The following is a 23,535-nucleotide window of genomic DNA, read 5'->3' as shown; positions in this document are numbered from 1 at the left end:
ACTATTGCTACTACTAATCAACATCACCATCATCATCCCAGATCCTTGGGAAGAATTTAATAGATGAATAAAAATACCAAGCCCAATCTCAACTGTGCAATGAACCATAATAATAACAATAACAACAATAATAATAACAACAACAAAAGCAGTAGAAGAGAAAGAAGTCAGCAGAATAGGAGAAAAAGAACAAAGAAGATAACAAAATACAAAGAATTCTGGGAGTTGAAGTCCACAGGTCTTAAAGTTGCTACTTTGTTTAATTGTAGGCCCCTGAGCTAGCTGGTTGGCCCTTCTTCCTCTCTCCCTCTCTTCTTCTTCCCTGCCTTCTGAGCTCTTCCTCCCCAGTCCCTTCCCTGTACTCTTAAAGACACAGGAATCAAGCGCAAAGCAAGAAAGGCTCACAAAAGCCTCCCAGATAAAGAAACACTATATTCCGGGGCTTTTTTCTTTAAGCTGCCTCAGGCATGTCTCATTTTAAACAATGTAGCAACCTGAGCCTAAAAGGCTTGGCAATTGCAAAAAGCGATAACCTTAAATTAAACCTGTTTACCTACAAAGAAAACTTGCTAAAAGCCATATACATACTCAAGATAAGGGGGTAAAACTAATTACATTTGTTTAAAGGAATTAAACCTACGGACGCCAATATTGTTAGCCTTTGTGAAACAGACTAAATATTCCAATAACCAAAGCATAGAAACTGATCCTCTGAATTACAAAACACTGTAAAAACTGTATAAAAATCCTTATAGTAATCTATTCAAGCTGCCAGCTGATCAGGAACCCACTGGCTTCTGAAACAAATCCACCTTCTTTCCGACATGCTCGTCTCCCAGCTTTTCATTTCATCAGGGCTGATTGCATTCTCGTGGCTGGAGAAAACAAACCAGGGGGCCTTTTCTTCCAGCAACAGCTACTGCTTCTTCTCTGTCCCTGTTTCCTCCCTGTTTGCTGAGCTCTCCTTCCACAGCTTCTTCTCCATCCCCTTCTCTTTTCCGGTTGTCTTTTTTTCCCCTTTCCCGCCCAAACTACCTCCCCTCTCCGCCCGCTTTTCTCTCCAGTTCATCTCAGCATTGCTTCCGGAAGCGCCAATCAGCTAGAGTCCTGTCGGTGCTCCTGAGGCTTCTGCCGAGCTCTGACAGTCATGTAGCTCCAGCTGCCTTTCCCTCAGCTTGGATCGCTTTAGCTCATTCCCCTCCCCCGCTATACTTCTCTAAGATGGTCATGTGCCAAAGAACCACAGGTGGTACATGTACCACTGGTTGAAAAGCCCTGATCTAACTGACTAAACAAAGAACAATAATAACATCATAAAACATCCACATTTGCCTTTCCCAGATCCATGGGAAGGGCTTGATAGATGGATAAAAATGCCAAATCCAGTCTGAACATCTGGCTAATTTATGATGAACCTTTAATAATAATTAGAACTGAGGGAAAGCAGTCTGAAAAAAATTAGAAACACTGGCACTTGAAGATTGAAGTTGAACATTTATTAGAAAATGAAATCCACAAATATACTAATTGTGATTGGAGCCCTTGGAACAATACCTAAATGACTCCTTCAATAAGGGGTCCTTGGTGCTCTCTAAGCTTGCTTGTTTTCTTGTAGACGTTTCATCCCCCAAATGATGTAACATCAGGGCTGCACCAAAGATCTCTCATTTCAACCCTGAGCTACAAATATTCTTCTTTATCAACTCCCTCAACATTTGAAAATTTTGAATTTATTGGACCTGAACAACTCTAATTTTACAAAAAGAAAATATTCTGCTTGGAACTGACTTGGAATGTTAAGATAGTGTTTAAATTAAAAAGCTACATTTAAAAAAAAATAATCATGTGGTTCGACAAATTTCAGTCTGAAACCATTACTGTTAAAACGTGTTCATGGCTATAAGTACAGGTAGTGCTTGATTTACAATAGTTTTCTTAATGACCATTCGAACTTATAACGGCACTGAAAAAAAGTGACTAAAACCATTTTTCACTTAAAACTGTTGCAGCATCCCCCTGGTCACATGATCAAAATTCAGATGCTTGTCAACTGACTCATATTTATAAAGGCTGCAGTGTCCTGGGGTCATCTGATCCCCTTTTGCAACTTTCTACCAAGCAAAGTCAGTAGTGAAGACTGATTCAGTTAACAACCTTGTTACTAACTTAACTGCAGTGATTCACTTAACAACTGTGGTAAGAAAGGTTGTAAAATTGAGCAAAACTAATTTAACAAATGTCTCACTTAACAACAGAAATTTTGGTCGTAAGTCAACGACTATCTATATATGATTGCCAACATACTTACAAGCAATATAATTCAGAATTGCAGTTTAAAAAATAAAAGTTCCAAATAGATATCTTTCAAAAATAAGATGTTTAGAGAAACTACATTTTCTGTTACATGTTGTGATACAAACTAAGCCAGGACATAAGTATACATACAATATATAATTTATTGTAATCATATGGACAGCAAATACATTTGATGATGATAATAAAAATCATTTTAAATATAGTATGAAAAGACCCAAAAACAGTTGTATATAATTGCCAGAATATATCCTTTAAAATCTTAAATGTGAGATTATTTTTAGATGGGTTTCAGTATTACTTAAATGATATTATTTCACTGTTTTGAAATTAGTAAAAAGCTGGTGTTTACCAATCTAAAAATAGAAGAAATGTAATAAAATATTATGGTTGGTTTCACAATAGCCAGATGTTTAGCTGGATTTGGCATTTTATCCACTTATTGAGTCCTTCCCAAGGATCTGAAATAGGAAAATGTTGTTTGATTATGTTAAAGGGTATTGTTGCAGGATGTAAGCTATTCCACGTAAAGCTGCTTTTGGGAATTGATCAATGATAATTTTGTCAATGCCAGTGGTGTTCAAATATTGCTCAGATGTTTTGGGATTGCACCCAAGGCACCTATTACTTTTGAGCTATTTTTCCAGTTATTCTATTTCTATTTGCAGTTCTTTGTATTTTGTGATTTTTACCAATTGTTTCTCTTTTCTTCTATCTTCAAGTATTATTATTTCTATAGTTAAAAGATTCTGCAACTTTTGAAAAATTGGATTTCATTTCATCAGTTAATATTTGTATATTTAATGTACAGTGAAATAAATCTATTGTTTTGTTTTTGACTTGCTTTTATACTAGATAGGCTTTTCATTCTTTTTGCTTTGTTACTTTTGTGATGCAAGAGACTTAAACTAAGTTCTAAGCCTAACATTATACTAAAATAAATTATAATATTTGTAGTGTTCTTGGTATGTCATATCTTCTCTATCATAGGCTATTACTCCAAAGAGATTACTGACATCTATTACTACTGTAAGTACTAATCTTGATTTATTTTTCCCCACTCCCAAGAAAACATCATCTGAGAAGTATATAGTTAATTTTGATTGAGACTGTTTCCAATATAATATCAAATGTATTGTCTATAATATTTCTTGAATAATCTGTTTCTATTATTCTTTTCTTTTTACATATACATATCTATAGAAAACTAATCTTCTTGCACCAGGTAAGCAAAACTTTAGGTTTTGGTATTCATTTTGATATTAGTCCTGATAAATAAAGGCTGAAAGAAATTATAATCTTTTTTTTTATTGAAAATTTTTTAAAAGTTTTACAAATAAACAACAAAAAAAGACAAAACAACCCTCACCCAATCCCTCCCAAACCCACCCCTCCCTCCCCCCTCCCCGAACTTCCCAGAACTGAATATAGGCTTATTTAAAATTTTAAAAAACCTAAACAAATTTTAACAACTTATAAAATAATTAATAATAAAATATATATGACATAAGCATTAAAAAGAAAAAATACTTAAAAAGAAAGAGAAAAAAAAGAGGAAAGAGAGAGAGAAAGAAAAAGAAAAAAAAGAAGGATAGGAGAAAGAGGAAAAAGAGAAAGAAGAAAAAAGAAGGAAAAAAACAATCTATAAAATATCAGAAATTTTTATACAAGTTATAAAAAAGCTAAATGATATTTTTTTATATCCGAGTTATATTGTATAAAATTTATCCATTTTTCCCATACAACAAAAAATTTCTCTTGCGATTGCTCCTTTAAGAAAGCCGAAATCTTTGCCATTTCCGCCAAATAAGAAACTTTATAAAACCACTCTTGCAAGGTAGGCAAAGATTCCTTCTTCCAATATTGCCCTACTAACAGCCTTGCGGCTGTAATCAAATTTAACATCAATATAACTTCCTTAGCATCACAGTCAGTAACAATACCTAACAAAAATAATTGCGTGGTAAATTTTACCCTCCTTCTAAAAATTCTTTGAATATTCCACCATATTTTAATCCAGAAGGCTTTTATGTTTTTACACGACCATCAAATATGATAATAGGTGGCGTCCAAACAACCACATCTCCAACATTTAGGCTGTAGATCAGGATACATAATAGACATTTTTTGTGGATCAAGGTGCCATCTATAAAACATTTTGTAAAAATTCTCCCTTAAGTTCTGGGCTTGTGTAAATTTAACATTCCTCACCCAAATAATTTCCCAGGTATCCAGTGGAATTGGTTCACCAAGATTTTGTGCCCATTTAATCATACAATCTTTAATTAATTCAGATTCTGAATCCAATTCCACTAGAACCCCGTAAACCCTCTTTATGTGAGTTTGTCTTTGATCCTTTACTTGTTTAAAGAGATTTTCATCTTCTCTAAGCCAACCCATGTTACGATCCATCTTCCATCTGTCCACTATTTGTCTATATTGAAACCATGAATAGGTAATATTTTCATGTACTAAATCTTCCAAAGATTTTAACTGCCAATTTTGACCATCCCATCTAAGTAGTTGTATATAAGAAACCCTATCCATTTTAACTCCTCTCCTTATCCCCTCTATTGCATGCCAAGGTATGGCCCATAAAGGTATTTTAAAGTCACTCTTATAATACTTCCTCCAAACCCGAAGTAAAGAGATCCTTATAATATGTGCTTTAAAAACTCGATCCACTTTTTTATTAAAAATTAAGTAGGCATGCCATCCAAAAAGTAAATCCCAACCCTCCAGATGGAGTATTTCTACATTTGTTAAATTCACCCAGTCACTAATCAATGTTAAAACCACAGCATCATAATATAATTTCAAATTCGGTACCTTGAGTCTACCTCTCTCACGAAAATCTTGCATAATTTTAAGCTTTACCCTTGGTTTTTTCCCTGCCCAAATAAATTTATTAATACCTTTCTGCCATTCATTTAAATTAAGCTCATTCTTTAAAATAGGTAACATTTGAAACAAAAAAAGAAGTTTTGGTAGAACGTTCATTTTAATAACTGCAATTCTACCCATAAGAGATAACTGTAACTTATCCCAATTCTTCAAATCCTTCTGTACCCCGATCCACAGCTTTTCATAGTTATTTTTATACAATTTTGCATTAGAAACAGATAATATAACCCCCAAATATTTTACCTTATCAACAACTTCAAAATCTGGTAAGTTAACCAAGATCTGTTTGTCACAATTAGTCATGTTTTTAGATAATATTTTAGTCTTATTATTATTAATTTTAAAACCCGAGACACAACCATATTGATGAATCAATTGTAATAACTTTACTACCGAGTAGGTAGGTTGAGACAAAGTAACAACCAAATCATCTGCAAAAGCTCTTAACTTATATTCTTTTTTATTGACTTCTATTCCTTTTATTTCTTGCGACTCCCGAATTTTAATCAGCAAAATTTCCAATGTTAAAACAAACAATAACGGAGATAATGGACATCCCTGTCTTGCACCTTTTTCTATTGTAAAAACCTCTGACAAACCCCCATTAACAATAAGTTGAGCAGTCTGTTTTTGATATATGGCACATAAAGCTTGTGATATTTTTTCTCCAAAATTCATCTCCTTAATTAAACTTAACATAAACTGCCAATTCAGTTGGTCAAAGGCTTTTTCAGCATCCAAAAATATCAGCCCTGCAGAGACTTGGTTGTTCTTATCTAAATATTCTAATAAATTAATAATTTGTCTAACATTATTTTTCATATACCTTCCAGTTATAAAGCCCGATTGATCCTTATGTATAAGCTGCTGCAAAACCCCCATAAACCTATTAGCTAAAATTTTTGCAAAAATTTTATAATCCACATTTAAGAGAGATATAGGCCTATAATTCTTAGGCAGAGTGAGATCTTGATCCTCTTTTGGAATCAAAGATATAAAAGCATTTCGCCATGACGGAGGGATCTCTGAACCCTGTAATATATTATTAAAAAGCTCACATAAAGGTTGAGTCATCTCTTCTATTAAGGTTTTATAATAAATAGATGTCAAACCATCCGTACCCGGCACTTTACCTAGTTTTAATTGCTTAATAGCTATCACAATTTCCTCATTAGTAATTAAACCATTAATTTCTTGTTTCTGATCTTCTGTTAATTTAGGAAAGTTAGCCTTACTTAAATAATTATTTATATCTATAATTTGTACATTAGTACTCTTATATAATTTCTGATAATAATCTAAAAAGGATTTCTTAATCAATTCTTTCTGATAGACCAATTTGCTATTATAGTTTATTTTATCTATAATTCTCTGTCTCTGTTTCTTTCTTAACTGATAGGCCAACCATCTCCCTGGTTTATTAGCATTACAAAATGTATTTTGTTTCATAAACATTAAGTTAGTTGCAGCTTGATCAGCCATCAACATATTAAATTGTGTTTTTAACAATTTTATAGCCTCTTTCACCTTTTCATCTGAAGGATTTGAAATCAAAAACTTCTCTTTTAGTTTAATCTCATCTTCCAATTCTTTACGTTTCTGAGTCTGCTTTTGTCTATGAACATTATTCATTTTTATCAAAATTCCACGCATAAAGGCTTTACCTGCATCCCATACCATTGACATTGATGTTCCCTTATACATGTTTAAAGCAAAGTAATCCTTTAAGCATTCCTTTAATTTTTGAACATTTTTTTTCTTGTTTAAATAAATTCTCATTCAGCCTCCAAGATCTCCTCTCCTCTTTCTCAGCAACCAATTCCATCCAGACTGGACTGTGGTCCGTCAATGACCTAGGAAAAATTTTTACATTCTTCACCCTGTTATATAAATCAGTTGTAATCAAGAAAAAAATCAATCCTTGAAAAAGATTAGTGTCTGTCTGAAAAAAAGGTAAAATCTCTTTCCTCTTGATTACGTTCACGCCAATAGTCTCTCAATTCCCAATCTTCTTTCAGATCAAAAAAAGCTTTAGGTAATTTAGCCTGTTTAAAAAAGGTAGAAGAACCTTTTTTATCCTTTTGTGTATCTAAAACACCATTCCAGTCTCCCATTAATATCACAGACCTATAGTCCAACAGAGTTATTTTCTGATGTAACAACCTATAAAATTGTTCCTGTTGCTGATTTGGTGCGTACAATCCCACTATAAGTATTTTCTTACCATATAAGCCAAGTTCAATCATAACATATCTTCCTTGAGGATCTGATTCTACCAGACAAGCTGGTAGACTTTGCTTGACATAAATAACCACACCCCCTTTTTTCCCAGGGGCAGGAGATACAAAATGAGATCCCAAGCGAGCATTAACTAAATATTTTTGATCTTTAAGTAAAATATGAGTTTCCTGCAAGCAAATAATATCATTATTATGTTGCTTTAGATAATGAAAGATTTTCTTTCTTTTCTGGGGGGAATTAAGACCGTTAGCATTCCAGGTCAGGAACTTTGCCATCTCCCTCAACCAGGAGCCTGGAGAAGACTGCCTGAAGATCTGCCACTGAAGAATGTATTGCAGAGCTTTTGGGTCTTGCTCCTCCCACCGGCATCGAAACACTCTCATGAGAAGATTCTTTAGCTTCTTTCTTCTGTTGTTCCTTTTCTTTACGTTTATGTGCTGCGCGAGTCATTCTCTGCTCTTTAACCTCTGCTTGACGCATCCATTCCACCTGTCCAGCAGCCATCAAACCTAGTCCTTCAGACTGCTGTTCCACCTCTTTGCCACTCAAAGCTCTCTGAGTCATGGATGAAGATGAGCCTGCTCCCAGGACCGTGTTATAAAATTCTTTAGCTTTAGCAATCGTGTTAAGTCTATAACGTGTCCCCGTATGGCTCACAACAATACCCATCGGAATCTCCCATCTGAATGGCATCAATCTTGTTTTAAGTTCATTAGCTAAAAAGCAAAGTCTTTTCTACTTCTTAAAATTTTAGATCGGATTTCCTTTAAAATGATGACATCTTGGGCAGCAATCTGGAATCTCTTGTTATAAAAAGCTTGTAAGATCTGATTGCGCAGAGACTTCTTAGCGAAGTAAATCACCACATCTCTTGGCAGATTCTTTTGTTTCGCAATCCAGGAGTTAACTCTGTAAATTTTTTCCACTTCTCCACGTAATTCATCTTTATCTATATTCAAAACAACAGCTAGATCATTAATCACCATCTCCATCAAATCTTGATTCATATCTTCTTTAAGACCCCTAATTCTCAAAGCATATTCCATTTGTCTATATTGAAACATAAGAATATCATCTTGTGAAGTTTCCATCTTTTTTTCCATATCTTGGAATTTATAATCAAGGAAGTCTACTTTCTCTGCAACTTCTTCCACTCTGGAATCCAGCTTCACGACCACAGAAGCCAATCCAGATAAAGCTGAGACTATATCTTGCCTCAGAATAGTATTATTCTGTACAAAAAGCTCCTTCATTTCTTTCTTCATTTCCTCCTTACTTTAAGACTTGCTCTGTTCAAGAAGTTGCTTCATTTCCTCCCTGAATTGAGACACAGCATTTCCCATTATGACTTTAATGTCTTGTGCAGACAAGCCTGGTGGGGGAGGAGAAGATGGAGGTGTAACCTTGGGTTGCTGCACCGGTGGTGTTACTTTAAGTTGTTGTTGTACAGTTGCAATAACAGGAGAAGAAATCGCCTTAGAAACTATAGAAGCTGGTTGTCTCTTTGAAGCCATTTTTTTTTAAAAGTCTTAATCTCTCTTTCTTCTTAAAAAAAAAATACTAAAATCTTTACAGTTAAAAAAAAAAGACCAGGGAGAGTGCAAAGAAAAGAAGAACTTCCAAAGCACTTTAAGAGAAAAAAAGAAACTTAAAAGAGAAAAAAAACAATGCTAAGCATATGTTTCATTTAGTCCGTCTTTTCTTTCCGGAGATAGGAAAAAAAAACACTTTCAAAACGCCATTTTACTTTCACTCTCGCTCTCCACCCGAGAAAAAAAAAATCAAAAAAGAAGAATCAACATAAACTAAAAAAAAATTAAAGAAAAATAAATCTCTAACTCTAAGTAAAATCCTTTAAACAGTTCTGTCCCCTTTAAAAATCACTCACCAGAAAGCTTTAAGCGCGGAGATGGTAGCGGCATTTCACTTTGCTTCCGAAGAAACAAAGACAGCTGAGAGGTGGAGAAGGCACGAACTCCAAGGGAACACTCTTTCTACCCCCCAAAAAAGAAAATCCAGGGGGGGTTAAGAGGTTCTACCTCTATTCATGCAGTCTCTACCCCTTCCCTTCGCCCGGGAAGGGGATTTTGAACCGCGGGCCAGCTGATGAGCGCTGTGCTCCGCAGATCTGACACTGTCTCAGGAGGAAGGCTACAAGGTAGCCGCCATCACCGTCGCTAGCCACCGGAAGTCCCCCGAAAGAAATTATAATCTTATAAATATTTAAGTATTATCAAGATTGTGTATCATTCTTCCTTTTTCACAGATAGGAGTGGATGAAAATGTGTTTACAGATTTGTCAGGGAAAGTTAACGACATTTAAAATTCACATGCTTGGTTAGGAGTTTTAGATTCTGTGTAATTGATGAATCATAGTTAATACAGACGCAAACAGGAAGAGAGCTTGTTTATATATTTTATTAACAATAACCATTTTCAAACAAGAGGTATGTTTATGATTTGGATCCATGGCCATTTCAGATAAACAAATAAATTACATTGTGATTAGTTCCTCAGTTTTCAATTCTTAATATATTTCATGTGCAGTACATACGCTGTTGTCAATAAAATAATTTTGTATTTATCTGCAACTTGATACAATTATTAATATTTTATACACACGTGTACATAGATAAATACATACATATATCCCAAAACATTCATGTGTAAAATGCCTGCCTGGTGGGATTCCTTGCTATATTAGAATGAAGAAGGGGATATAATAAGATTAGATTGCCACATAATTTTTGTATTCTTAGAACTATGTTTGAAAATATTCTATAATTTTAATCAATTAAATACTTAATTTACAAATAGAATTAATTAATAGAATTAACTAATAACATTAACTAAATAAAAATTACACATCTTTTTATTTTTATAGCTATGACCAGTCCAGGTGGACCTAATTCTGTGCGCACAAGTAACTTTGTTCTTGTTGGTTCACATACAATTTCACTGTCTTCAGTTGGGAGTACCAAATTTCTGTTGGACAAGGTAATTAATTTACATTTTGTTTTTCCACAAGCTATTTCTTTAAATTATAGCAGCTTAATAAAGGTTCAGTAGCAGGTATATATGGACCTACTATTGATGGCCTCTGACATTAGATTAACAGAGATTTCTTACTTGCATTTGTTTCAATGATAATAGAATTACTACTATTCCTTAATTCAGTGGTTCTCAACCTGTGGGTCGGGACCCCATTTGGGGTCGAACGACCATTTCACGGGGGTCGCCAAACCACGCTGTCCGCCTTTTTTTCCCTTTTCCCTAGCTGTCCTACTCCCTCTTATTGGTGGCCACACCCACTTGGGGGTTACCACAACATGGGGAACTTTATTATGGGGTCACGGCATTAGAAAGGTTGAGAACCACTGCCTTAATTCCTTAAGTGCTGAAATTAAGGAAGCCTGATACAGTCTGGAATAGATTTTGTATAAAGCAACTGGCTGTTCTGTTTATTTCTGGTAGGCAAGTAGATAGGTAGATAAAAATAATACAATAAAAAATAACAAAAACAATATCAGTGTTATACAAGAACGATAAACATCTAATAGGGATTAAAATGAGTTAAAGCTTTAAATGGAAGAATACATAGCATTAATATAGAATTGCTTTTTTAATCAGCCTTTAACATGTCATTAAATGATACATCTACATTTTCTCATTTTTACGGTGAAAAGATTTTTCAAATATTGGCAAAGAATTCATTCTTTATTATAACTATTTTTATTTTATTTGAAAAAAGTTAAAATACAAAACTCAAAAAATAAAATTTAAAACAAACAAAAAAGAAAAAGAACAGAACAAACAAGATATTAGAAAAGGGTACATTAAAAAAAAAAACACCCAACTCATATACACATATTATCCTTCCCAGTCTTAATACATTACTATAATATTGGTTTCTTACCCTTTACGAAATAGGCCCTGGAAACTACTAAATCAATTTTCAAATTAATGATCTGGTCATCTATATACTATATTAATGACAAAATATGTTACAAGAAAAACAAGAATAATAAAAAAGGCAAGGTTAAAATTCCAAAAACTTACTAACAAACTGTTATTGTGATCAACTCGTAGAAAATTTACCATGGTATCTTATCTATTCCAAATTGTCTGAAGAATTAGGAGTGATTCATCCTGGATCAAATGTCAACATTTCTTTCTTAATACCATCTCTTAACAATTGTTGTCTGATTAAATATAATAAATTCAGTCCCCAGAATTGATCTAACTTTCCAACCAGGTTCATATGAAAGTGGTTTCTGATTAAATGTGATAAATCTATTCCCCAATCTTCTCCAGTCCTGGAGAAAACCAGTTTGTTATTTTTCCATTCAGTCAGACTTCTGCTATTATAAAAGTACAGGCCTGAATTTTAGAAAGATGTACCCAGTCGTTAGTTCTAAATCTATACAATCCATTTCTCTTTCCAATGGGCCTGTAGATTCATTTTGTGGGTCTAATTTATTCAGAATATTTTCCAATAAAATATTTTCATTTAATCAAACTTTTTAGAAAAACTTTCAACTAAGAATTGTTTGTTGCCAAAAGATCTCAACCACTCTTGCTTGTTTGGAGTTTGATCCATTGTTAATCTGTGATGTTTAGCCAGGAAACATAGAAAGCTGAAGCAAAGAGAAGCAGGGAAGGTATTTTCCAGATATTTTGATCCAAGATTAAAATAAAAATGAAAAGGAGCGTCAAATATTTTGCAATTAAAAATGCAAAAACCCAGTATTAATGCAAATCAAATAAAAACACTTTACCATCCAAAAACACATCTTGCTTCCTAATGGAAAAGAATAGTTATTCAAAACAACAATTTAAAGAGAAAAATAAGAGCTAGAGTCCAGCAGGGATAAAATAAATCAGCATTCAACTGACGGGTCATTTTTTGAAGATAAAAAGTGGAGTAAACAAGAATATTCAAAAAGTTAAAACCCAAGCTTATTTAAGAAAATGAACTGCTGAGAGGAATATATAGGCCCAGTGGGACCACAGCTGTCCAAAAGCTGTCTTGGGTCATTCCTATGTGTTCCCATTCAAATCCAGGAAGCAACATTGCCAGAGAGCCAATGTTGGCAGCAAAATTGGCAGATCATTGGCAAGAGAGAAAAAGCCTTTTACCATTCAGCAGCCATCTTGAGGAGGAGTCTGGAATCTACTCTTTGATAAGAGAGTTGTTTTCTTTCCATCAACATAAATTTTGTTAGTTGAACCCCAAGCTCTTTATTGCCAGAGTTATTCATTAAGAGATAATTATCATACTTTTGGAGTATAATTCAGCATCACATTTCACCTTTATTATATTTTTGCCCAATATTGTATTGACATAAAAAAAAAAAATCCCAAAACTATTTACAAGTGAAAAACACATGATTTGCTTCAGCCACATTTATTTGAATACCACTGGGGAAAACTACAAGGTTTCCGTCCACATGAGGGATTACGGATAACCTTTTTATAGTTGGATAATTAATGTTGGCTTTAATGTCAAATGCCAATCACCTTATTTTTGATAACATAGCTTAGATTTTCTGCCTATAACAAGAATATACATTTAATAAAACAGAGGTTGGCAGGAAGCAGCTTTTATGATTAATTACCTAGTTTCTTTTTAAATATACTAGTTCTGATTTAAGACAACTTGTGAACCAGCATGTACAAATGCCTACACAAAGAATTATGAGATTTTGGTTCAGGTATTTGTTTTACTACTTCTCTTGTGGTGATTTGAAAACAAAAGAAAACTAACAGGGATAACCAGATCAAATGAATTAGAAGTAACTTAGATTTTTTTATACTACCAATGCAAAAATCTGACCATTTTGAAAACATTTTTAGGAAGCCCAATAAAAATAGAACAAGATTTTCTCTTGAATTAACTTATCCCTAGATCAGAGATGTCAAACACAAGGCCCGGGGGCCGGATGCAGCCCACAACATTTCATGTGGCCCGCGAAGCCATCCTGGAAACAGTGAGGGAACGGCCCCCGCTGCCTTGGCCCAGGCCAGCCGGGAGCCAATGTACAATTTTGTGGTGGCCATCTATGCTGAAACCATTCAGTCTTAGCTCCACAAGGCCGTCTGGAAACAGTAAGGGACCGGTCCCTGCTGCGTCGGCCCCGCCCCCTGGGTGCATGCTGGGGAGGTGTCACCCTTTGTGAGGAATGGAGAAATGCACCATCACCTGGAAGTGGCCAGCAAATGGCCCTCGCCTACTTCACATATCTGGCTTGATGGGCTCCGGGGAAGGCTTTTCCAATGGACTATGCCTTGGCACCTGCCCTCCTCCCACCCCCTTCTGCCAGAGACCCTCAGATCTGTCCCACTCCTGCACAGGCCCACTTGATGCGAATGATGTAGAGCTGGCCATGCCTACCCAGTAGCCCACACCCACTCCACCCACGCCCACCCAGTAGGCTGTGCCCACCCTGGCCACACCCACCCAGCCCCCCCCCCCAGGACAACCACAATGCTGATGCGGCCCTCAATGAAATTGAGTTTGACACCCCTACCCTAGATCATTAACATTTGAACCCCATTGGTTTTCTAAGAATATCCTGATCACTTATTTCCAAGACAGTTTTGACAAGATACAGAAAATATAATAGTAAGGGGCAATGTGCAACTCAGCTGAATGTGTTTGGTGGTATCAGTTCTGAAGCTCCGGAGACTACACATGAAATGAGGCGCTGCCTTTCATCTCTTAGAATGAACACACAACAACCCTACTTTCGTTCTTTGAAATTGGTTGTTGCCTAATTATGCGTCTGCTTCAATGGCATAATTGGTCAGTTCTTAGAAAAGTAGTGCTCAGGTTATTTTATGTGACTGGATTATTGTGAGGTTTCTCTTGACAACGATTAGAACTGAAAGCAGTAGCATCAAATGCCTCAAAAGATGAAAATCTCCAAAAGTAGATTAATTGGAAAAGAAAAGAAACTGATATAAAATAACTACTGTGTATCAAATGAAAGCCATAATTATAGTAAAATTAGGCTCCACATTACTTTATCTTTCTGCATGATGTATTGGGCTTGAGGCTTTTCCTTTTTGGTGGAAGAGGTGTTTTCCTTCCCTTACTATGATTTCTGTTTTTTCCTCCTATTATTGGTTTCCTTTTCTTACTGTAACAGACAAGTCTGATGTCTAGCTGTTTGCTTCTGATGTTACCTGAACAAGTTTTCACTAGTTTTGTGCACTATCCAGGATAGCTCTTACAATATGGGCTTTTTAAAAATAAAGTACACCTATACTATGTTGGGTGTCATTGAAGAAACTTGCAGTGAAAATTAACCACACCAGAACAAAAACAAATATACTGTATACATATATATTTGCTGAAGTTAAAAAATACTTTTTAAATACCGTAAATGCCGGCATACAAGGCGACCCGGCGTATAAGACGACCCCCGTCTTTATAGCCGATTTCAGTGCTCGTGGAAGTCGCCTTATAACGGTAAGCCTGTTAAGTTTTAAACAATTTAGTTTAAGTGTTATTAAATTTGATAGAAAACCAAGTTTCCTCCCAGTAAGACAAGACTTATTTTAAAAGGCCCTTTAAAATTTATAATGCAAATGACATCTCAGCAATAATGAATATATTGTGTATATATGTTCTTATCTTTCTCATAACTATGGTGATAATTTTATAATAGAGACCTTTGCTTCTGGTTCATGGGTTTTCTTGAATCCCTGGTTCTAAAATGTGCAGATTGCTGCTGCTTCTCAAGTAGTAATAAACTTTTAAAATTGTTTCTGGAATTTCAAGATTGTAGAATCTTAAACTGTGTGAAGAAGCTTATAGCCGTGAAGATGCTCTGGATGCATATTAGGAGCAGAAGAAGAAGCAACTTTTTTCTTCCTTAAAGAAAATTTGGGGTAACATTTATACCTATCCATTTTTAGGTTCCTTTCTTATCGCCTTTGGAAGGGCATATACATCTAAAGGTTAAATGTCAAACTGATTCTTGTGTGGAAGAGAGGGGCTTTTTGGTAAGTTATTGCACCTATTTTACTATAGAGTGAGATCTTGGTTTTACTTTATCCTAATTTTAAGAATTTCTAAAACTGTTCTCTTTGTGACTATGATAAATCTTTCAACATGTGGCTTTCTAAACTCTGGTTTAAAAAACCAGCAGTGTTAAATTGCAAATAATTGTAGTTGCCAAATATTATTGAGTCCACTAGATGGCAATATGTGCTATAAAAATGCTCATAGTCCCAAGATCAAACTAGTTGTTTAAAATAGTTGTTTAAATAATGGATAGTATAAGAGGATTCAAGGATCAAATCTAATGTTAAGCAGTTAAGGAAATCCATTGTTCTATATAAGGCAGTTAAATCAGAAGTAAATGCCAGCTTCTAGAAAAAATATAAATTGCTGTCTGAGCATAGGGTGTTGCAAATGACTGTAAATATGGGTCAGTTGCTGAGCACCCAAAATGTGAATATGTGCCAATGCAAGGGGGGATGAACTTTGGATCCAGATCAAAAGTAGTTTTTCAGGGAGTCTACTGTAACTTCGAGTGATCACCAAGTAACTGGTCATAAATTGAATATTATCTATATGGCAATCAAACAAAGCAACAGTAGGAATTGTAGCAGGCTGAGCTGTATCCGTGAAGGGCCTGAACATGTTTACAAACAAATAAGGGAGAATGTCTATACTCAGAAATATTTTTCCCCATTTCTCTAGACTATGTTTGAAGATGTTAGTGGGTTTGGAGCTTGGCATCGACGCTGGTGTGCTCTTTCAGGAAATTGTATCTCTTATTGGACTTATCCAGATGATGAAAAGAGAAAGGTAATTGCAGGCTAAAATTCATATAAAAATAATGTAGAGAGTTTTTTTTTATTAAACTCTTCATCAGAGTTTTATACAGCTATATTAATTTTAGGTAAATTCATACTTTACATACTTTACATTGCCAAATTCTGCACTATTTTATAATATTTGTTAGGATTACTTATTTAGATAGGAAGAATAATATAACTTCCTATGCATTTTGGACTGTTTGTCATCTTCAGTTTGAAAAAAAGACTGCAATTAATTATAAATTTTATTTCTTTACTTCTCTTCTGTGTAGTTTTCTCAGAAAGAACATGTATGTAGTTTGAGGGTGCTCCTGAAATTATTATCTTTGAAGGCTCAAATTACCTCTGATTAAGAATATTTATTGTTAGCTTGAGTTGATATATTAATTACACATTTTTCTGGACAGGGACAGTGTGGGCACATTTGTTCATTTATTTATAACTTTTTATTTAGAAGACTATACTATAATTCATTGTGAGACTACTAATGTTTGATCTGGAAGCTGCAGCTGGTACAGAACTCTGTGTGACCAGATTGTTGAGTAGGCACTGTTTCTGATACACTTTTTTGAAGCAACTACCAAAACAGGTTCAAGGTTTTGGTCATGATATATAAAGCTCTAAACATCTTGAGGCCAGAATGCTTGACATGTAGCCTCCAGAGAGGTCATCAAGAGAGATTTTATACCAAGAATTGCTGAATGTCATTACTCATTATCTGGGTCTTATCTAAAAAAAAAATTAGATAATAGTTTATGACATACCATGCTCGAAAAATTATTGTTTAGAATGATTTATTTTAATATTTCATTTTTAAAAGACAGTTAAACTCTGTTTAAATCAGTTCCCAATACCGTGAAATCTACTGTACCATCACACATTTGCTGTGATTTATGTAATTTGTATAATGGCATAATAATGTAACTGCATTTGCATAATGCAAATAATATCATTTGCAATTGTATTATATTTTGTGTATTAATGTAGTTGCATGAAAAATGTAAATGCCTACAGTGTCGTGTTCTCTGATTCCATGGAGTTTTCTCAACTTCTTCCTCCCAATTAGTCTGATAATTGTGTTACTTTTATTGAATAGATGTATGTGTGTGTGTGTGTGTGTGTATATATATATATATATATATATATATATATATATATATATATATATATATATATATATATATATATGCAGAAAACACATCTATAAATAAATATCTTTAATTTCAGCATCCATTGGGCTCCATAAATTTGGCAAACTGCACTAATCGCCAGATTGAACCAGCCAACAGAGAATTCTGTGCTCGTCCCAATACTTTTGAGCTAATTACTGTTCGTCCCCAGAGAGAAGATGATAAAGAAACCTTAGTTAGCCAATGCAGAGACACTCTCTGTGTTACCAAGTAAGCAGTTTTCTATTCTTTCTTCAAAGAGTTGAGTATATATTTTCTCTATTACAGATATCTTTAAATTGATTGTTTACATGGCCTGGCTATCAACATTGTTGATTAAGTTATTGGAATGATGTTGGAATTATGATATTTTTTATAATTAATAAAATAATCCATTTTACCTGTATAGGAGAATTTAAAAATTAATATTCAATCTCATTTTTTTAAAGGAACTGGTTATCAGCTGATACTAAAGATGAGCGTAATCTTTGGATGCAGAAGTTAAATCAAGTGCTTATTGACCTTCGCATGTGGCAACCTGATGCTTGCTATGTTCCTATTGGAAAACCTTGAATTATGTTTTCTCCTTAAAGCTTGCTTTAAGAGCTAAATATAAATGATGTTATTTTTAAATGAGTGATATCTAAGCAAAATTAATATAAGCTGAATGGTGCAATATTAAGGCTACTCAGTTAAATAGCAGATATGCAGCTTCCACAAATGTTTTCTACTGGTATCACAATGTGCTATGATGTAGCTGCATTTGCTTTGAAAAATTAATAGACGTGCACTTCCTTTACATGATGTGGCTTTAAATAAACACTAATACTTTATACATTGTCCCTGTCTCTTTTTTGTAATTCTGTGAATTCTTAATATTTTTTTTACTCTTAAGCTATAAAAAAGACTTCATAAATAAAAATGTCTGTCATAAGAATTATCTTCCAGTTAGTGTTTTCTTGACATAGTGCAAAAGACTGGATCCAAACATAGCTAAAATGAATAAACCAAATTTATTTATTCCATAAACCTTGAACTGCTTCCATTTAGAGAATTGTGTTTTAGGAAACCATTGAGTAATCTCTGAGAATGGCATAGTTTGAAGGCAGTCAGCTTAGTCCAAAGGGAAATGAAAGTACTGGAATGGTCTGTATCCATATTAATACATTTTTCATATCCCTAAGACCTAATCTTTGGGACAAGTAAGTAGAAGGAAAGATTCAATCTTCAAAAGCAAAATTCAGTATCAAATTCCTGAGAGAAAGGACAAAGTGGGAAAAGTGTTGGTTCTATAAGACCCTTCTCTTACTGTTCTGTCCAACCTATGTCCGTCCTTGTTACGTTGTCAAGCTGTTTAGACAGATAAGTGACCGGGTGATGCCAGGTTCCTATTTTCTGGGTGAGAACTCCTACTGCCACATTTTGCTTTGTATCTACAAACAAGTTGAAATAACTTTTCCAAGTCTAGTAGACCTAAACTAGGGGCACACATTAGAGCCTCCTTGAGAGCGGTGAAGCTGTTATTTTCTTGCTGTTCCTATCGCAATGGTTCTTTATCTCCCATCCTCTACCTCTGCCACCTCCCCTTTCCTCATTTGTCTTGTCTGATGCCCTGGGATGCTCATGGGGTGATGGTGAAATTGTACTCCTTACTCCATTGGGGTGTATGTTAAAGTATTTTAAGTCTGCTTATGAGGATCAGGATTGTGGTATTAAGTGGAGCAGGCATAAGTTGAGGATCTTCTGTGAGGTAGATTGGCCCAGCTTTAACATAGGCTGGCCAAGCACAGGGACACTAGATCCATTCATTGCTCTAAAAGTACATTAGTTAGTGTTCAATCCCATGTTAGGGCACCCAGACCAGGCACCCTATATTGATGTGTGGCTCGGCTTGTTGCAAACACCTCCACCATGGATTCAGAAATGCAAAACTGTTCCCTATGTTAAAAAGTTTAGAAGATAGAAAAAGCTGGGGACAAGCCATAATCCAACCAGATGTCCAGGATCAAGGGACCCAAACTGGACCTTCAGCAAGAGGTGCTGAGGGGGTCCAAGGCAGAGGAGGAACGGATGGGACTGCAAACAGAAGACAGAGAAGTGGGAGGACTGATAGCTGAACAAACGAGGACAAAGACTGAGGAAGCATCTTTGAATGCTCCTCTTAGACAAGTAGATCAATTGATTATCAGTAAGGATGATCCAGCAGAAACAGCCACAGCTCCTCTATTCCAACATATGCCTTTTACTACATCAGACCTTCTTGTTTAGAAATTTCATTATGGCCCATTTAGTGCAAAAAACAAATCAAGTGTCCGAAAGACTTTTGTGAATAGAGAGAAGGAGGAGGAAAAGAAAAAGGATCAGAAAATGCAAAGGAAAGCTGAATTGCTGGCAGTTGCTATGATGGGGGTGTCAAGGGGAGGTGGCAGAGGTAGAGGATGGGAGATAAAGAACCATTGCGATAGGAACAGCAAGAAAATAACAGCTTCACCGCTCTCAAGGAGGCTCTAATGTGTGCCCCTAGTTTAGGTCTACTAGACTTGGAAAAGTTATTTCAACTTGTTTGTAGATACAAAGCAAAATGTGGCAGTAGGAGTTCTCACCCAGAAAATAGGAACCTGGCATCACCCGGTCACTTATCTGTCTAAACAGCTTGACAACGTAGCCAGAGGATGGCCGGCTTGCCTTAAAGTAAGTGCTGGAACAGCGTTATTAACACAGGAAGCTAACAAGTTGACTTTTGGACAAAAGTTAGATATCTACACACCCCATGCTCTTAAAGCTGTCTTAGGAGCAAAAGGACATTTGTGGCTGACCAACCCATGCATGCTGAAGTATCAAGCTCTAATAATACATAATCCAATGATTATATTAATTCAATCAAACTCACTGAATCCAGCCACGCTGTTGCCTGAATCAGACTTGGAAACCACACATAGTTGCATACAAGCTATTGAAGAAACTTACGCTAGCCGCCCAGACATGAGAGATGTCCCCCTGCTTGATCCAGACTTTACAATATACACGGGTAGAACTAGTTTTATGCAAGAAGACATTCGAAAGGCAGGATGTGCTGTGGTGATTTTGGAGGAAGTATGGGAAGCTGAGCAACTTCCGCCCGGTACAAATGCTCAGCTAGCTGACCTGCATGCATTAACTAGAGCTTTGGAGTTGGCAAAAGGAAAGTGCATTAATATTTACACAGACTCTAAGTATGCATTCCTAACAGTGCAAGTCCATGGAGCCTTATACAAAGTAAGAGGACTTATAACTTCAGGGGGAAAGGATGTTAAATATGGACCACAGATATTGCGTCTGCTGAATAGTGTGGGGAGCCTAAGGAAGTAGCTGTAATGCATTGCAAAGGCCATCAGAAGGGAGCATCAGATATTCAATTAGGAAATAATAAGGCAGACAGGGAAGCTCACATTGCTGTACTAAAGGCACCTTCTGAGCATACAAATTGTCTAGCTTTGTGGACCCCTGAGGAACAGGAACAGGGTAAACCAAACTACTCTCAGGAAGACTTGGACAAAGCTGAGATGCTGGAAGCAAGGCAGGAAGATGGTTGATGGATTTGGCCAGACCAGCGAGTCTTTATCCCAGGATATATGGCATGGGATGCAGTGCAACAGGTTCATAAGCAACTGCACCTGGGAAGGGCGGCACTGGCAAATGCCCTGAAGAGAGAGGTCTATATTGACAAAATACACAGTATTGCAGCAAATGTTTGTGCTAGATGTGAGATCTGTTCCACCAACAACCCAAGGCAAGGACCCCAACTGCCTCAAGAACATCAGCCCAGAGGAAATTATCCCTTCGATTCCTTGATGATTGATTTCACTGACATGCCATGCTTAGGTCCCTATAACGCAATGCTAGTCATAGTATGTACATACACTGGATGGTCAGATTGCATCCCTACAAGGAAGAAAAGAAAAAGAAAAAAAAAAGCAACTGAGGTCGCAAAAGCCTTGCTTCATATTATTATTCCCAGGTATGGGTTGCCATCTAGAATCTCTTCAGATAATGGTCCTGAATTTATCCATAGAGCCACCCAAAAGATAGCAGCTATGCTAGGAATAACATGGAAGCTTGACTGTAGTTTCCATGCTCAATCAGGAGGAAGGGTGGAGAGAATACATAGACCATTAAGGAAAAATTGGCAAAAATATGTCAGGAGACTCAGCTTAAGTGGCCAGATGCTTTAAATATGGCCCTGGTTGTGGTAAGGTGTGCCCCACAAAGGGAGCTGCTCGTGTCTCCCTTTGAATTATTGTATGGCAGAGTCCCCAACTTACTTAAACCAGGTGTCCAGAACTCTGAACAAGTGGCAGATACTGTTAAATTAGAACAGCTGCAGGCTCTTAACACTATAGTCCAGTGGCTACACCAATATGTTCTAACCCAAAGACCCCATGTCTTGGTTACACTAACACATAATATACCACCGGGACAGGAGGTCTGGGTAAAGGATTGGAAGAGGGAGGTCTTAAGCCCAAAGTGGAAAAGGGCTGTATACTGTTGTTATGTGTTCTCCCCTTGCTATTAAGGTGGCTGAGATCAAATTGTGGATCCATTGGTCCAGGGTTAAATTGGCAGCCCCCACCCAATGGAAAATGAATAGTAACCCAACTCAACCCTTTAAGCTATCTCTGCATCGTAGGAGAAGGAGCCTCTCCCCTTCTGGTGACACCCCGGACGCTGCACCCCTGCGAACGGGAGAGGTGAAGCAAACCCCTGCAGGTGTTACTCCGGAAGCTAACACCCATCGCACGGGCAACAAAAGGTCCCTACCTTGGAAACTGCGTTCACATCATTAGTCTTAAAAGTCTTTTTAATTGGTTATGGATTCCACCCAGAGGATGAGGGAAACTGCCTGTATTAGGAAAGGGCTCATCCCAACAATTTGGGTGGTGGTAATGTTGTTGTTAATCACTGTTATAATTAACTCTCTGTTTCTGTATAGAGGGATCACAGTCAAAGAGAAGGGGGTTGAGGGTGTGCCTGAGGACTGGCTAATTGAACCCGATGATCTGAATATCAGTAAGGCTGTCACCCCATCCCCCACTTTAAGTTCTCCGGAACCTGTATCAACCTCTGTGGGACAGGGTCTTTCCACAAGGGAGGGCGATCATAAGGGAGTAAGTGGTGATGAATATCTCTTGGGGGACCCACGACCTTACCCTTCAGACCACATCCCTCCTTGTGATGTATGTTTTGTAGACCTTCCTACAGGGAGACACTTTGTTTATATGGCTTTGGAATTGAGGGGACTGGTGAAGACCCTAAGACCTACCTCATGGTCCAAGTAGAATGAATCTATGATGGGCAAATTAGGTCTTTAGGCTGGTCTGTATAATCTGAAGAAGCTAGAAGATGACCCCCTCCCTAAAAGTACAACAGCTATTAATTTGTTTATTGAAATGGCTGAGGAGGTGGCAAAAACAGGTGACTACTGAAATGAGACAACTTACTCACAATGCTGACCAGGAATGGAAAGGTTTTGACTTCACCCAAGTGTTTACATCATGGTTTCCTAAACTACCTGGTTTACAAGCCATCGTGGCCCTCGTGGGAATCATTGCCCTTGGTTGTCTAATTATACCTTGTATTTTACCTATTGTTACTCGCACCATTTTCAAGAGCCTCTCTATGCTCGTTGAGAAAAGAGCCATAGCCCAGGTCATGGCCCTTGTAGAGGGAGGGGAATATGCTACCTTATGTTATCCTCCAAGGTATGAAACTCCTCAATAATCTTGTGATTTTAGTGAAGTTTCAAGGGGAGGAAATGAGGTGGGCAGGAAATAGTTCAATATATCTATATCTTAATAGGAATGCTTGTTGCTGATAATAGTTAATAGATAATATTAAGTTTGGCTGTGAAATGTAACCTAAATCATATAACCTGTGTGTCATAATTATAGAGATGTGTTCATGCTATGTAGAAACCATTTTACAAGAAGTGTCAGTGTCAACTAAAAGTCACAGATGTTGTAAGATAGCACCCGTGCAGAAAGGTGTGGTAAGACAACCGTTTGTGTGAACTTCTCCTTTTTCCTTGTGTAGCCTCAAG

The 23,535-nt window shown here is 36.3% G+C and overlaps 1 protein-coding gene across 2 annotated transcripts in view; it reads left to right on the top strand.

The window, feature by feature from the left end:
* Positions 1-18,299, top strand: part of ANLN (anillin actin binding protein) — a 55,430-nt gene extending 37,131 nt beyond the window's left edge. Inside the window, exons 18-24 of one of the 2 annotated variants that reach the window (XM_039336784.1) lie at positions 3,304-3,342; positions 3,517-3,538; positions 10,343-10,455; positions 15,382-15,468; positions 16,172-16,279; positions 17,518-17,690; positions 17,909-18,299. In XM_039336784.1, coding sequence (XP_039192718.1) covers positions 3,304-3,342; positions 3,517-3,538; positions 10,343-10,455; positions 15,382-15,468; positions 16,172-16,279; positions 17,518-17,690; positions 17,909-18,032 — 666 coding nt within the window. In that variant the 3' untranslated portion in view covers positions 18,033-18,299. The remainder of the gene's footprint in view (positions 1-3,303; positions 3,343-3,516; positions 3,539-10,342; positions 10,456-15,381; positions 15,469-16,171; positions 16,280-17,517; positions 17,691-17,908) is intronic. The other variant, XM_039336785.1, reaches the window with a different exon arrangement.
* The last annotated feature ends 5,236 nt before the right edge of the window (positions 18,300-23,535 follow it).

Source organism: Crotalus tigris, unplaced genomic scaffold (genome assembly GCF_016545835.1).
Source record: "Crotalus tigris isolate CLP2741 ecotype Arizona unplaced genomic scaffold, ASM1654583v1 scf7180000017666.379230911805:20528666, whole genome shotgun sequence".
Lineage (NCBI taxonomy): Eukaryota > Metazoa > Chordata > Lepidosauria > Squamata > Viperidae > Crotalus > Crotalus tigris.
The sequence above is the reverse complement of the archived record's forward strand: the minus strand, read 5'-3'. Positions and strand labels throughout refer to the sequence as shown.